This window comes from Poecilia formosa, unplaced genomic scaffold (genome assembly GCF_000485575.1).
Source record: "Poecilia formosa unplaced genomic scaffold, Poecilia_formosa-5.1.2 Scaffold216, whole genome shotgun sequence".
Lineage (NCBI taxonomy): Eukaryota > Metazoa > Chordata > Actinopteri > Cyprinodontiformes > Poeciliidae > Poecilia > Poecilia formosa.
Window position 1 is genome coordinate 1,040,301 of NW_006800155.1, and position 14,196 is coordinate 1,054,496.

The 14,196-nt window shown below is 44.1% G+C and overlaps 2 protein-coding genes and 1 long non-coding RNA gene across 6 annotated transcripts in view; 1 reads left to right on the forward strand and 2 right to left on the reverse strand.

Moving 5' to 3' along the window:
• Positions 1-1,126, reverse strand: part of LOC107838155 (uncharacterized) — a 7,955-nt gene extending 6,829 nt beyond the window's left edge. The window contains exons 1-2 of one of the 3 annotated variants that reach the window (XR_001664207.1): positions 1,037-1,126; positions 473-782 (exon numbers count right to left, since the gene is read on the reverse strand). This is a non-coding gene — a long non-coding RNA (uncharacterized LOC107838155). Of the gene's footprint in view, positions 1-472; positions 783-1,036 lie in introns of those variants that run through there. The other 2 variants (XR_001664206.1, XR_001664208.1) reach the window with 2 other exon arrangements.
• On the forward strand, positions 779-2,638 carry LOC103149026 (early growth response protein 2b-like). The gene is made up of 2 exons (XM_016679627.1): positions 779-1,022; positions 1,098-2,638. The coding sequence occupies exons 1-2, from the start codon at positions 905-907 to the stop codon at positions 2,096-2,098; spliced, it is 1,119 nt and encodes a 372-aa protein (XP_016535113.1). The 5' UTR covers positions 779-904; the 3' UTR covers positions 2,099-2,638.
• A 2,776-nt stretch (positions 2,639-5,414) lies between these two features.
• On the reverse strand, positions 5,415-8,612 carry adob (2-aminoethanethiol (cysteamine) dioxygenase b). Of its 2 annotated transcripts, none has more exons than XM_016679629.1 (2): positions 7,808-8,612; positions 5,415-7,640 (listed from the first exon to the last, which is right to left on the reverse strand). In XM_016679629.1, the coding sequence occupies exon 2, from the start codon at positions 7,575-7,577 to the stop codon at positions 6,816-6,818; it is 762 nt and encodes a 253-aa protein (XP_016535115.1). In that variant the 5' UTR covers positions 7,578-7,640; positions 7,808-8,612; the 3' UTR covers positions 5,415-6,815. The 2 variants fall into 2 exon arrangements, with proteins under 2 accessions (XP_016535115.1, XP_016535114.1); XM_016679628.1 differs by having other exon boundaries at positions 5,415-7,721; positions 7,808-8,611.
• Positions 8,613-14,196: the final 5,584 nt, after the last annotated feature.

Consider the following 14,196-nt stretch of genomic DNA (forward strand, 5'->3'; position numbering starts at 1 on the left):
TGGATGGATGGATGGATGGATGGGTGGATGCATGGATGGATGGATGGATGGATGGATGGATGGATGGATGGATGGGTGGGTGGATTTAATTTATTAATCTAAAATATAAAAACCAACCAGTTCAGGTTCTAAACCCAGAAACCAGCAGCAGCTGAAACATTTCTGGATACAGACGAGTTTTTATCAGTGATAGAAACTCATCTGTATCAGATTCAGGATGAAAACCTGTTAGAGGTTCTGACACAGATGGAATTTGTCAGATTAGACTTTGACTAGGCCACCTTTATTTTGGACTTTTGGTATGATGGTTGGATGGTCAGCTGGATGATCAGATGATCAGATGATCGGATGGTTGGATGTCTCGGGGTTCAGGCCGGCCCCCAGCCGCTCCCTGCCGGCGGTGTGTGGGCTCCGCCGGCTCCGCTCCCCCGGATAGCGGCCATATAAGCAGCCGGAGCTCCTGCCACCTCACCGGAGGACCTTTTATGGAGACACCGCGGCCGGAATTCCGAATCCCGCATCTCATTTCCCCCTAAAACAAATCCTGAAAATGATGCGTGATGATCTTTGGGAATAAATCCGTGATTTAAACCTGAAAGTCTAATTTTAAATCCACTTTGATCTTTTTATTTTTAATAATCCGGCTTCTCTCCTCACCGCGGCTCCACTTCTTCTATTTCTGGAGTTCCCTCTTTTCTTAAGGCCAAGTCCATATTTGGTCAGTGACGTCAAGGGACACCCAGAGATCCCCTTTATAAGCATCCTGAGCCGCGTGGGAGCCGCTAAAACGACCAGAGAGGCGGAGAAAAGAGCGGGGTTAGTGGACAGCATGAAGGGACCCGCCGAGAGCCGCTAGCAGCGGACCGGGGACACCGTGTTAGAAACCCAGCTGAAGATCCTCGGGATGAGCGCGAAGGTTCTGCTGGAGGGAGTTTCTGCGTCTCTGAGCGGCGTGGTGGACACGGCGGAGGGGGGGCTGACTGTTTTTAAGGAAGAGCCGGTGGGAGAGGAGGATGGAGGCGGTAAGCTGACTCACCTGGCTGCGGCAGAGCGACCTGCAGCTGCTGACCATAACGTCTCCTTTCTGTGTTTTTCAGGTGAACTGCTGTTCGAGGGGAGGAGCACACCTGAGCTGCAGATCCACGGAGATCTGGCGCAGTACGCGGCCACTTTACGCACGTTCAGCGGGCGGTTCTCCGTGGACTCCAGGGGGGCAGGAGCGCCGTGGGCACCCGGAGACCCCATCGACGTGGTCAGCGCTGACATCATCGCAGCCGCCCCGGAGTCCGGGTCCGCGCCGGATATTTACGCACCTGGAGGAGGAGGCGGCATGGCGCACGGCCCGCCGGACATCAGCCACATGTACGCGCACCCCCACCCCGCCCCGTCCTACTCCTGCAGCGGGGAGATGTACCAGGACCAGTCCGCCGCGGGCTACCTGGCGCCGCCCACCTGCTCCGGGTCCTACCACCCCCCGCAGCCCTACAGCTCCGCGCCCAAACCCAGCGTGGACGGCCCCGCGCTGCTCTCCATCATGCCCGAGTACGGCGGCTTCTACCAGCAGAGCTGCCAGCGGGACCTCCAGTCGGCCTTCCCGGACCGGAAGTCCCTGCCGTACCCGCTGGACCCGCTCAGGGTGCCGCCGCCGCTCACGCCGCTCAACACCATCAGGAACTTTACGCTGGCCGCTCCACCCGCGGCCGTGGAGGGCCCGATGTCCGCGGCGTTCCCCACCCACCAGAACCTCCCTCTCAGGCCCATCCTCAGACCCCGGAAGTACCCGAACCGGCCGAGCAAGACGCCGGTCCACCAGCGGCCGTACCCGTGCCCCGCGGAGAGCTGCGACCGGCGCTTCTCCCGGTCCGACGAGCTGAGCCGACACCTGCGCATCCACACCGGCCACAAGCCCTTCCAGTGCCGCATCTGCATGCGCAACTTCAGCCGCAGCGACCACCTCACCACGCACATCCGCACGCACACCGGGGAGAAACCGTTCTCCTGTGAGCAGTGCGGGAGGAAGTTTGCGCGCAGCGATGAGCGGAGGCGACACATGAAGATCCACCTGCGGCAGAAGGAGAAAAGGTCCTCCGCCTCCTAAAATCTACGATAATTTAACAGAAAACGTCGTTCTCTGCAAAAACCAGATTTTCGTTATTTATGAACTTAATCTGCAAAAATGAGCAGAAACTTCCACCAAGTTTAGTTTAGATGACAGAGAATAGATTGAGAAGAGTCTCACGTTCTGGTCCAGGACCTTCCTGTCTGTGTTCTGATGCTCTCAGGGATCCAAACAGCCCAGATTAGACATGAACTCAGCCACATGTGGCTCCATCATCTCAAAGGCTCAAATCCCAACTTCTTCATGCAGTAAAACGGTAGAATCACTTCCTCCACGTAGCTCAGGTGGTCCAGTCTCTGGAAGACATGTTGAATGTTTCAGTTTGTTTGCTCAGGACGTGAACTGGAGGGACGATCTGCAACTTTCACTGGATTTAAGGTTTTACCTGATGAATGTAGGAGGAGACGTCTGAGTCCAGGCGGAAAAGCTTCTGTCGTGCTGCAGAGTTCTTATGCAAACGTGACGAGCACTAAAGCAGCTTCTTGTTGATGCAAATAAATGTTGGTTTTGTTCTGGTGATTTGTTGTTTCTAGACAATCTGAACTAAAACTGATTTGGTTCTGGCTGCACTGGGGGAGACGGTACATCACTCAGCATGGTGCCTTCAGGGTTCGTACATCTTACAGGGAATGTGAAAACAGTAGATAGAACCTGGGTTTACAGATTACTTACAAGTAATTTCTCAGGGATCTTTACGCACCTGGAGGAGCGTAAAGACAGGGGGTACAACAAAGAGGGGGTACTTTGTTGTACCCCCTCTAGGGGGAATCTTTACCCCTGTAGAGGAACCCCTACAGAGGACATCTGGAGTACAGCACATGTTCAGACAGGGTACTCCTCACCAGGTACAGGAAACACATCAGCAGTAAAATGCAGGGAAATATCAGAATTTCTTGGGTGGGAGAGTCTGAATAGTCTCTCCCACCGGACTAGCGGACCTGCTCAGCACCAGGAGGCAGTTCCTGGTGGCAGAACATGAATAAAAGAAAAGGGAAAATGTTCATGGTGAATCTGGCAGGTTTTATCTCTTTATCCAGTATGTGTGTGCCCCCCTTTTTAATGTTGCTCTGGGCAAATGCCCAAATGGTCCCTCTCATAAACGTGGAGAACATTTGGTCAAGTACCTTCTCTTTGGGGAACTTAAAGGTATTTATTTACACAGTACATACATTGTGCTACTTTTTCTAATACGTACAGGTACCATGATACCTACAGGGTAAATATAACCTGATATTTACTTTGGAGTAAATATTTAGTTATTTTAAGTCAACATAAGTTGTCTATGTGTTACTTTCAGGGTTACTTTCTATCAGGTATATTTCTGTTTCTAACTACTTACCTCTATGGTATACTTCAGAGATGTACATATGGGGTACATACTATTTAAAAGTTTATTGCAGGGCACATTTAAATCTCTTTGGGGGTAAAGATACTAACTCTTACAGAGAACCTATGATTAACTCAAGTAGATGCTGTATTTTCCTATTTTTTCCTAAAAGTCCGGCTGTGTAGATCTTTCTGGACACAGATGGGGTATTTAATGGCTACTTTGTTGTACAAACAGTTCTGTAATGTAGGTTTCATGTAAGTAGTGTAAACGTCCTCATCGGCGTATACTCTGTAGACTACTTACCAGGTGAGTAGAGAAACCGACAGGGTGAGGCAGTCTGGGCTTTCTTACTTACTGAACGCTGATCACAACACTAAGGAAAGCTTTCAGGCATTTCAAGTGTCTGAACTTCACTGTTAGCTTATAAGGAGCCTATACTCACACACAGCCTGGTATGTTCCTGGTACTTAAAGACTAGGGAATAGTTAGATGATACGCCCTCATTTCCACTCAGCCGTTTGGCACGGCTTGGTGCGGTTCGGTACAGGAGAGTGTTTCCACCGCTAGTTTATCTGTCACAGACTAAATGGAGTTGAACCCAACCACTTCATGTTGCATCATAGCCCGATGACAAACGGGACTCTCACCAGTGCAGAGGTTCTCAGCTCCAGTCCTAAAGGAGTTGAGAAACTTTTCGATGTCTACCTGGTCCAACACACCTCAATTAAATGCCTGAGTCACCTTTCAGTGCTCAGTGAAATCTCCAGAGTCCTGCTAATGACTATTTTACTCAGGTGTGTTCAAGCAGAAACGCATCTAAAAGCTGCCAGATATCGACACTAGAGACCTGGATATGAAGACACCTGAGCTAGTATGTCTCATTTTCGCTGCAAGCAGTGATGTTTTTCTGTCCCCTAACCAACGGACAGTGTAGACTGACGCCAGACACTCATTCCTAACTGTACCAAACCTTATGGACCAACAGCTGAAGGGAGTCCAGGACTGGTGAGGTACAGACCAGTTCTATGAACTACTTCTTCATGGGAACAGACTGAAACACTTCCCTGTTCTTACACTCGCCACCAAGAGAAGCCTGAAGGTGTGTGGCAGAAGGGAAACACCTAAAACATGCAGGTCAGTGGTCCCTGAGGACTGGAGCTCAGGAACATGGCTACTTTATCAGGTACTCACAAGGTACCAGTAGGAAACTTCCAGTAGGAATTTACAGGCTGTGCTCGGGTCATTTCCTGGGTTCCTCTACCCTAAAGTCCTTGGTTGTAAATAATCTGTAGGTTTAGACTACACCAAGTGGTAGACTAGAACTGAAACCATTAATCAAATCACTGGACATTAAAAAACACAACTTCCTGACAGAACAACACTCAGGAAAAAATAAGCCAGATCTGTATTAAAAATATATAAGTTTTGCACTTATAATAATAAGCTGCTTTAGCTTCACCTGCTTCAAATTCTGTGGGAAAAACAAGTGTAGAAATGTAGGTAACTATTCAAAATTAATCATCATATCAGCGTTACACTGTACTGATGTTAAGACCACAAGAAAAGGTTGAGATTTTTACGTTAATGTTAGATTTTCTTAGTTAAATCTTTTCTGCATTTGAGTTTTTATCTAAATTGGGCAAAAACTTATGTTGTGATGAATTTTAGCTGCTTAAAGCACTGAAGAGACTTTTACTTGGGCAGATTTAAAATGTCTCAGTGATTTCTAATCAAAGTTTTGATCACTTCCCTAAATACCATGAGTTAAATCTCTTGAATCTGTTCATCAAACATTGATCAAAGATCATAAATCTGTCAGTTATCAGCTCATTTATCTGCTTCCTGTTCCCTCCTCCGCCACACGGTGGCAGCAGCGAGCTCTCTAGATCATTTTAGAGACGTTACCTTCTGAAAACTGGACTTTTAATTTATTCTGCACAGCTTAAAAGTGAGGCTGAGACAAAACCATGTTGATTATCTTTATTTTGGAATCACGCTGACAGCTTTAACCTGCAAAGATCAACAAAACGACCCCAGCAGAATCTCAAAGGTTTGAGCTGGAGCCGGATTTTAATGCAGCAATCATCACATCCAGGTTCCCTGAGGATCTCAGAGATAAAAACCGCAGAGTCCAGATGAGAGGAGAAATCTGGAGTTTCTTTCTGTTGCTGAAAGCAGGAAGACGAGTCGGCGGCTGCAGCCTGGAGATTACTTGGTTCAAAGCTGCATCCTTCATGCAAACGCTGGAATAAACAGCAGTGGAGGCCGAGACACAAACAGATAAACGGATAAATCAGAGCGCAAACTGCTGAGATCAGGATGTTGTGATGCCAGAAATAAAACTGATTTTAATTCATTTCTCCTGGTCTGAAAATGTTCAATTACAGAGCAGCAAACGTCTCCAGTGGGTGTGTTGTTTAATTATTACTAAAAACATGAAGCATGTCATTAAGTCCAGATATGGAGCAGCAGATAACACGTCAGGTCTGCACAGATCAATGACTGACTGACTGCAGGAAAACTCACATTCTGAGTCAGAATTATGTGTAATTTGGGTCAGAACAATGGAACTACTTTACAATGAGGCTCCTCATTACAGATAGCTAATACATATTTCATAGATATGTTAATTACTATCTAAATACTTTATAAACAATTAATTCTGGGAGATAAGGAGAAAAACTCTACAGTTGAGGCAAGTCGGTTCACCTGTATATTTCATCTAGAGTTATTATAGACTACTTTGCACAATTAGCATTTGTAAATGTTTTATTTTAGCATAGTCTCATTCTCACCCTTGCTAATAAACAGTTATTAATGATTCATTAAGTGTTTATAGATGAATGGTAACATGTCTGCTTGATGTGCAGAAAAACTGATTCTATAGAAAATCGCAATGATGAATCGATTCAATACGCTCAAAAAAATCATTTTCAGTCTGCTTCATCTTTTGTAAAATTATATAATGAATAATTGACATTTTTGTTTTGACTTAAGGAAAAGCGAGGCAGCTAGGCTAACGTAATACTGGTGATTTAAGTTACAGAATTTTATGCACAAAAATATTTATGTTTAAATATAAACTGATGGAATCTGGTGTAGAATGGGACCTTAGAAAGTCGTTTAAATAAATGTTTTGTCAGGCACACAATAGATCGCTTTAATCGAAAGTCGTTTTGAATCGAATGCTAAAAATCGAAATGAATCTCTGAACATTGAAAGATCCCTAATATCTCTAAATTATTTACTAGCCATCTATAAGGGGAGCTTTATTTTAAAGTGGTACCAGAATGAGTCTGCCCAGGTCCGTGAAGCCCGGTTCGGGACCGGGCCCAGGTCCATTTAACCAGGTTCGGTCCGGGTGGATCACAGGTGCACCTCCGGGCCGGGGTACGGCTCCCCTCCGCACCAGAAGTGAGACGGCTGGGAGATCTCCATGAGCCAGACCTCCTTCTCCTTCCCGTCCGCGGAGTTCGGTTCCGATTCCGTCAGAACCTGGTAGTAGTGGCAGTCCCTGCCGTCGTCCGGGTCGTACGGCGGGGCCAGAATATCCATGAACGCCGTCGGCCCGTCCACGGCGTCGATCTGGTGAAGGTTGTCCCGGTCCGGAGAGAGGACGCAGGGCCCGCTCTCCTCCGTGTATTCGGCGGAGGACCGCAGCACGGAGCGCCGCAGAGCGCCCATCTGCGCCGGGGGCAGCGGCGGCGCCGCCTGCGTCCCGCCGCCGTGCCGCTCCAGCCGGTCGAAGCAGCTGATCCTGACCTTCCCGTAGAGGACTTTGAGCACGCCGTGCATGCCCGGGTGGTCGTGCAGCGGGATGGAGGCGCCGGTTTTCAGCAGGAACACCCCCATGCTGAACTGGTCCGTCTCGCAGATGTGCATGTAGGTGACCGGCGGTACTCCGTGGTGGTACGGGTTCGGCCGCGGCGCGCTGTCCTCGGCTCTCCGAGGAACGAGCTTCAGGTCCGCCGCTCGGACTTCCGTCATCAGGGTCTTCAGTTTACCGTGGTTCTCTACGAAGGACTTTCCGCTCTCCTCACCGAGTCCTGGTGGGTTCCTGAAGGTGACCAGAGCCTGTCGGGCTATTCTCTGGACGATGGAAGTCATGGTGCTGTCGCTTGGCATCATCCCGGATCAGGAGCGCCGCTGCCCGGGTCCGCTGCCTGCGGTTAGCCGTAGCCCCTCAGTTAGCTTCAAAGATAGTATATTGTCAAGATACTTCACTCCGCTGTCAACCCGCTTCGAACTGAAGGATCTCTGCTCGGCGCCAAGCTGTTTAAAATTATTTCACAAAACTAAAATTAAACTAGTTTCAGTCTAAACATTAAATATTTAAACAGAATAATCATAATACTTACAATGAATAGGATTCTACAGTAAAGCGACTTTATGTATAGCACGTCCTGCTGTTCGTTTAATCGCTTTGTTATTTTCTAAACACATTAATGTTTAAATGTTTCGGAAAAAAATAACGAATTTCATAATAATCTCTGAATCTATTACCTCGAGGCAGAAAATCTGAATTTAACGGTCACTTCGTTTCACTTCGAAACCCCATTTTTAAATAACTGTCAAACACGTCCGCACCAGGCAGCTCGCACGCATAGAATCATGGGAGATGTAGTTATTTTTTTATATTTTTTAGCTAAAAAAACTCTACTTTCTTGTCACAAAGTAAAATTAACTTGAAATACATTTAGAGAAGACTTAATATAGTTTTAGTACTTTATTTAAAAAAAGACTAAATGATTACTGTCAATATGTTTGCTAGTTTGAGATTGATCTTCCGAATGGATACACTACATTTCCCAGCATGCTACAGTCGGTGTAGCGATAACCAGTTATTCCTCGAATACAAGCGGTTAGGCAGGGAAAACAGGCTGTCTTTCTATCAAACTGTGTCAAGTTTGATGTTTATAGATCAGAAACTGAAACAAAAGGCGACTGTGTGTCACAGAAACCCTGAAGATCCCATTTTAAACTGGTGTCATCTGTTGTCTAAATCCAGGCGCCTTTTTATGCATCACAGAAAACATAAAAAATAAAAAGATTCTCCAGGGAGAGATGATTATACAACACATAACTGCAAGAATTTATAAAAACAAGAGTTGGATCCACATGGTATAATTTTTTTTTCTCTGACCAACCAGACTTGAAAACTCCACAAAGTGTAAATTTGTGTAAATGAAGAAAATCCCCTTCAGATTGAAGGAAATGTTCATTGACCTTCTTGCGGTCTGTAACAGGTGATTTCAAAACAAACCAGGACTAAGATCACATGTTTTCCTCTACTAATCAGACTTTCAATTGATTTTAAAGCTCAGCTGTTTTTGTAGTCATCAATAATGCAGCACAAAAGCAAAGTTAACTCTGGAGTGTTAAACATGTTTTCATAAACCCTCCCAGAAAGATTGACCTCTGGTATTCACAGCCACTTGTAAAAAGATAAAATCCCAAATGCTTGACTCTAGTATATGCTTATAACTACCTATTGTAATAGTTTTAACACCAAATATACCTTAATATACATTAATACACAGTAGAAACCATCTTAGCACTACATTGGAAGCTAACATTTACCGTCTTCCTTATCTCTGTTACTGGCAGTAGTAGCTCAGCCAATCAGCACTAAGGAAAATGAACGGCGCTCCTGGATTCTCTGCTTTGCAAACATCTGCTAATAAAGTAGCATTAAGCCAAGATATGTCAGCTTCCAAAGCTGTATTTTATTTTTAATATTTTAGATATACTCTGTGAGAAAAAAATCAGCAGATAGGCAAAATTTCCCAGATTCAAACTGCTGCATCCTGGATGCATAAAGTAGCATCAACATAGATCCTTCCTCCCAGCTAATAGACTCTATGCCTGTCACTACTTCCAACAAAATCAATGTCACTTACTGTAAATAGTCTGTTTTATAGCACAAATACACGACAACACTTTGTAATGTTTGATTAAAGTAACCTGTCCACTTATACTTTCCTCTGGATCAGAGTATGTTATTTTTAAAACCTACACAGTTTGTTGAAATGTTGCATTTACAGTACAATATGATATTATTTATTCTGTTTTAATGTGTTCAGTACTTTATATCTTTGTGTCTGTCACTTTGCTACTGTTGCACTTTTCCCTCCTATGGGACAACAAAGGTCATTTCTATGAAAAAATAATATTTGGAGTGTTATGTTCCAGACAGAAATTAGGCAGCAGTCCTCTTGTGGTTATAGAAAAACTGACATATATAGAAAACATAACATAATAGAGAAAAACAAAACAACCCTATATTTCCAAATATCAAAGTATTTTGCAACTCCAGTAAAATCCTCCTGATCCTGTCAGACCTCAGACTGACGTTGTGTTTAGCGATCATTTCCTGCAGGTGTCTCTGACTGATAAAATCCTTTATTTGGTGGAATCTGCTCACAGATTTATTTGTTTTGGTTGGACAGATCAAAGCAGACAGAAAGAGCGGATCCGCGACCCGCTTCACACCAGAACCGGATGTATAAACCTCATGATACACTTTTCCCACACATGAAGGAAAAGGAAGCACCTCAACCATGATGTCACATTCCCATCAGTGGTTTTACGGTTCACTTCTCTAAGAAACAAACAGTATATGAACACATTATTCAGCTGATAAAGCATAAAGGAGAGGCTTGAGATAGGACTGCAGATAAATGGGCCTGAATATTCTTAACTTTGGGAGATCAGCTGATTAAATGGTAAGTCAATCTGATCTTACCGACTTCCACAAAGTTCTGAAAATCAGCCACTGTTTCCTTTTACTCTGCTGCCGACTTGTCGCTGTATTTAGCCTCTTTAGCGACAAAAAAATCAATACTTACCAAATCAATATCAGCAGGTCAGGCTTTTTAAAGATCAGTAATTGGTCAGAAAACTGAGGAGGTGACTTGACCTCAAATTCTCCTGATCTCAAAAAAATGGAGGATCTGGAAACGAAGAAGAAACTAAATATTTAGTTTACAAACTAGGTATTTAGTTTCTTACCAAATATTTAGCTTGCTAACTAAATATTTATAAATGAATGAATAGTATGGTAAAAATGTGACCAATAAAATAACCAAACATGATTGTGGTTTAAACGCCTCATCCTGTTCCATTAACATAAGAAAGTGACTGAACTCCAGTTTTTCATTGTTTGTGCTTATATGTAAATAATAATAAAAAAAACTAATAATGGTGGAAACATAATTAGGTTATTACAGTGTTATTATGCCTGATGTAATCATCGATAGTGAACATTTTGATTATTAATTTTTACTTCTTAAAAACATTCTATTGAATTAGGATAACAACTGAAAGATCTTATATTTACATTTGAATATTTGTTGTTTTCTTTATTATTTAAATAGAAGCTCAAGAATAAAAGTGCAGGTTCATTTGAAGGACATGTTTTCATAATTAGTTTTGGGATGAAAATGAAAACTTCCAAGTCCAAGACAGTTTGGAGATGACAAAGGGAGTCAGTGGATGAATGTTTTCTCCTCACTTTAGGTATTTTTTGTGTTTCTATAATTGTTCAAGTCATTTTAGGGATTTTTACATTTTATTCTGAGTTTTATGTGTCTGTTGCAGTAAGGTAATGTCTTTTTCTGGTAAAACCAGTAGATTAGAAATGTGGTGAGCGTTGAGTTTTTGAATCTTCCCTTTGTCAGCCCGACACCTCCAGTAAAAATAAAACGTGCTCCCCGTCATGCCCAGCAGGACGCCGACGTCTCCGTGCGTGGAGCATCACCGTCTCCCACGCTGCTCCTCAGCCTCCGTCTGATAAACATCTGACACCCACCTCCACACAATGTGACACCAAAACACTGCGCAGCTCGCGTGACGTCACGCCTCTCCTCTCCTCCAGCAACATGTTGGCTTTTTTCTACAAGCAGGAAGTGAAGAGAGGCTGAAAATAGACGGAGTGATTGAGGGCCTGATGTGGAGCCAAGCAGTGGAAGCCCTGCGTGGGTCATCGTCCAAACCAAATAAACAGGATGACTTATTGCAGAGCAGCAGGCCATCAACACACACCGCCCTGTATATTTAGAACACGGCTGTAAACAGCAAACAGTTTACCTCGTTTTGTGTCGATAACAGACTGTCGATGTTCTCCAAACGCTCCGAGTTCAGTGGGAACATTTACAGGAAGAAAAGCTGTTTAACAAGAGAATTTACTGTCTATTTTAGTATCAACTCTGCATGTTTACTGGGGTGAATTCAGGATGAAATAAGTTGAATTTTGAACAGTTTGCCCTCTAATTAAAGGTATTTTCAGTCAAGGACAGGAGGAAATAAAAGCATTAATAATTGTCTGCTTATTGTTCCAGGATTCCTGGAAAGCAGAATTCCTGTTTATTCCCATTTAGTTTCAACTCAACAAACTTACATTCGAACATGTTGTCATTAATTTCTGTGGTTCTAAGATTGGAAAAGATGAGACACTTTTTTGTTTAAAGTTTTTCCAGCAAAAAAGATCAAATAAATAAATCCTGAAATGCATGAAGCCATAAAAACTCCCATAATTCACCAAACATCAGCGTATTGATCCACACACAGATCAATACCAGCGTTATTTAAACTCAGGAGGCAGCAGCTTCTCTCTGGGAGGTCAAACTTTTTCAGCTCTGAATCATTTGGGAACCAGGAAGCAGCAGCAGCTGAGCTCTTGTAAAGTGGTTCTGACTCGGTTCTGGTCCAGAAGTTACCAACAAACCAGAGCAAAAACATAAAATTACTCCGTCTGGTAGATGTTTAATGATGGGTGTTGAGTTGAACTGAGTTAACTGTTACTGAACTTTTGGTAGAAGCAAAGAAGAAAGTAACAGAACGGCAGCATCTCCAGTCAGTGCAGAGACACAAACGTCTATCGGCCTGAAATATTCACTGTAATAATAGCAGCATATTCACTGTGTGAGCAGTAAAGCTCCTTCAGGGTAACAATCTAACTAGCAGACTGATTATTAATGAAGTCAATGAGACGTTTTAGTTACATGTTCTTGTGTTAGCAGGCAGCTGACATCACTCTGCATCTAAAATGTCTCAAATGCAGGAAATATTTTCTAAAACTGGAAAACTTTAAGCGTTTCTGCCCGACGTTTACACGAGTTTCAGAATTTAAATTTGTTCATGTAAAATCGGCTCTTATCCCAATATCTAACCTACTCATACTCATCAATGGCTGATCACATATCTGCATGACTCCAGACAATAAAAAATAACCTAATCCAACTCCGGTCCATTTGCCTAGAAAGTCCGGTTTGTTTCTGAATGCGTAATCAGCAAACTCTGGTCCCCCATAAGCCTCAGTCTGGGTTCGGCTGAAGTGAACTCTGGTGCGGTTCAAACGCAGATATGAGCACCAAGCGGACCAGAGACCGCTCCAACAGCAGGTAGTGGACCACAGCACACGGCATTCTGGGTAAATTCAACTAAAACCAGCGCATTGGTCTAACGCTAGTGGGAGGAATGTCCCTTTATCTTTTACCAAAGACAAAAGAGAAATCCTCAAACCGCTAAAATCTGACGTCGCTCCATTTTAAGAAGGAAGTTGCTCTCAGAGTCTTCAGAGGTTTTAGTGTCGTTTCCTTCAGTGGTTCTTGGTGCAGCGCCCCCACAGGCCAGGAGGGGAACAGGTTGGTTTGACTCAGAGCCACAGCAGCTGGAGGTGGAGCAGATGATGAAACTTTGGTCCACAATAGAACCGAGCCTACCGGACTATCAGGGGGGAATCTACAGGAAGCTCTGGCTTTTTTCTCCAACAAGTTGGAACAACTTCAATGTCTTCAATGCCAAATAAAGCAAATGAAAAAGGCCTCGATGGTCAATAATCAGTTACTCCAGCAGGTACAAAGAAAGACCAGTTTTTTAAATAAAACCAGCATTAAAACCAACTTCCTGACCCAATCAGGACGTATGAATCGGTCATAGACCAGTGGTGAACATGCCGAACCCTCAAAAGGCAACAAAGGGCGGTTTGAGACTTGCGTGCCGTTATCCCTCTGACACTTCAACGTGAGCGGATCCAAATGTGTTTAGTGACAGACTTCTGTCCTCAGGGTAAAGACAGGAAACTGAATCCAGAGGCCAAACAATCCCGTAGGGAAAGTTCACATGCAGACACTGACATCACACATAACCCTGCGCTGTTCTTCATTTCCGAGACATGAAGTGGTTCCTATAATCCTGCAGCAACTAATTTATAGTCTGTTTAAGTTGAACTCCACAAAGCAGCCTGCGAGCCGCATTTCCGTCTGATTTTCTCAGCGAGTCTGTGCCTGCAGAGATGTGTTTATCTTGACGGGGTTACAATCTGCAGATGCTCGCTGATACCACCGTTTCACAAAAACACATTTTCTCCCAGCAAAGATGGCGACGTCAGCGAGGTGACTTCACGGCCGGGAGCGCGAACAGAGAGCGGTGCCGTGCGAGCGTCCGCCTGACGTCAATGTGTTGTGTTATCGTGTTTACTCTCTGTGTGGAAGACCAACACACGCCTGCTTTATTTATTGACACACTCAGAGGCAGTTATGAACCGTAACAAAACAAGACATTTAACTTTCTGCCGAGGCTCCTGTTCATCTCCAGATGTTTTCTCTCCAGATAGCAACGAATGGGTCAAGAAAGAAACAACATTACACCAACACATCGCTGTTGCACATAGGAAACATGAGATCTATTGTACTTACAGTTTGTTCTGAAACCGACTAAAATAAAATAGTAACGGAGTGAAACAGAC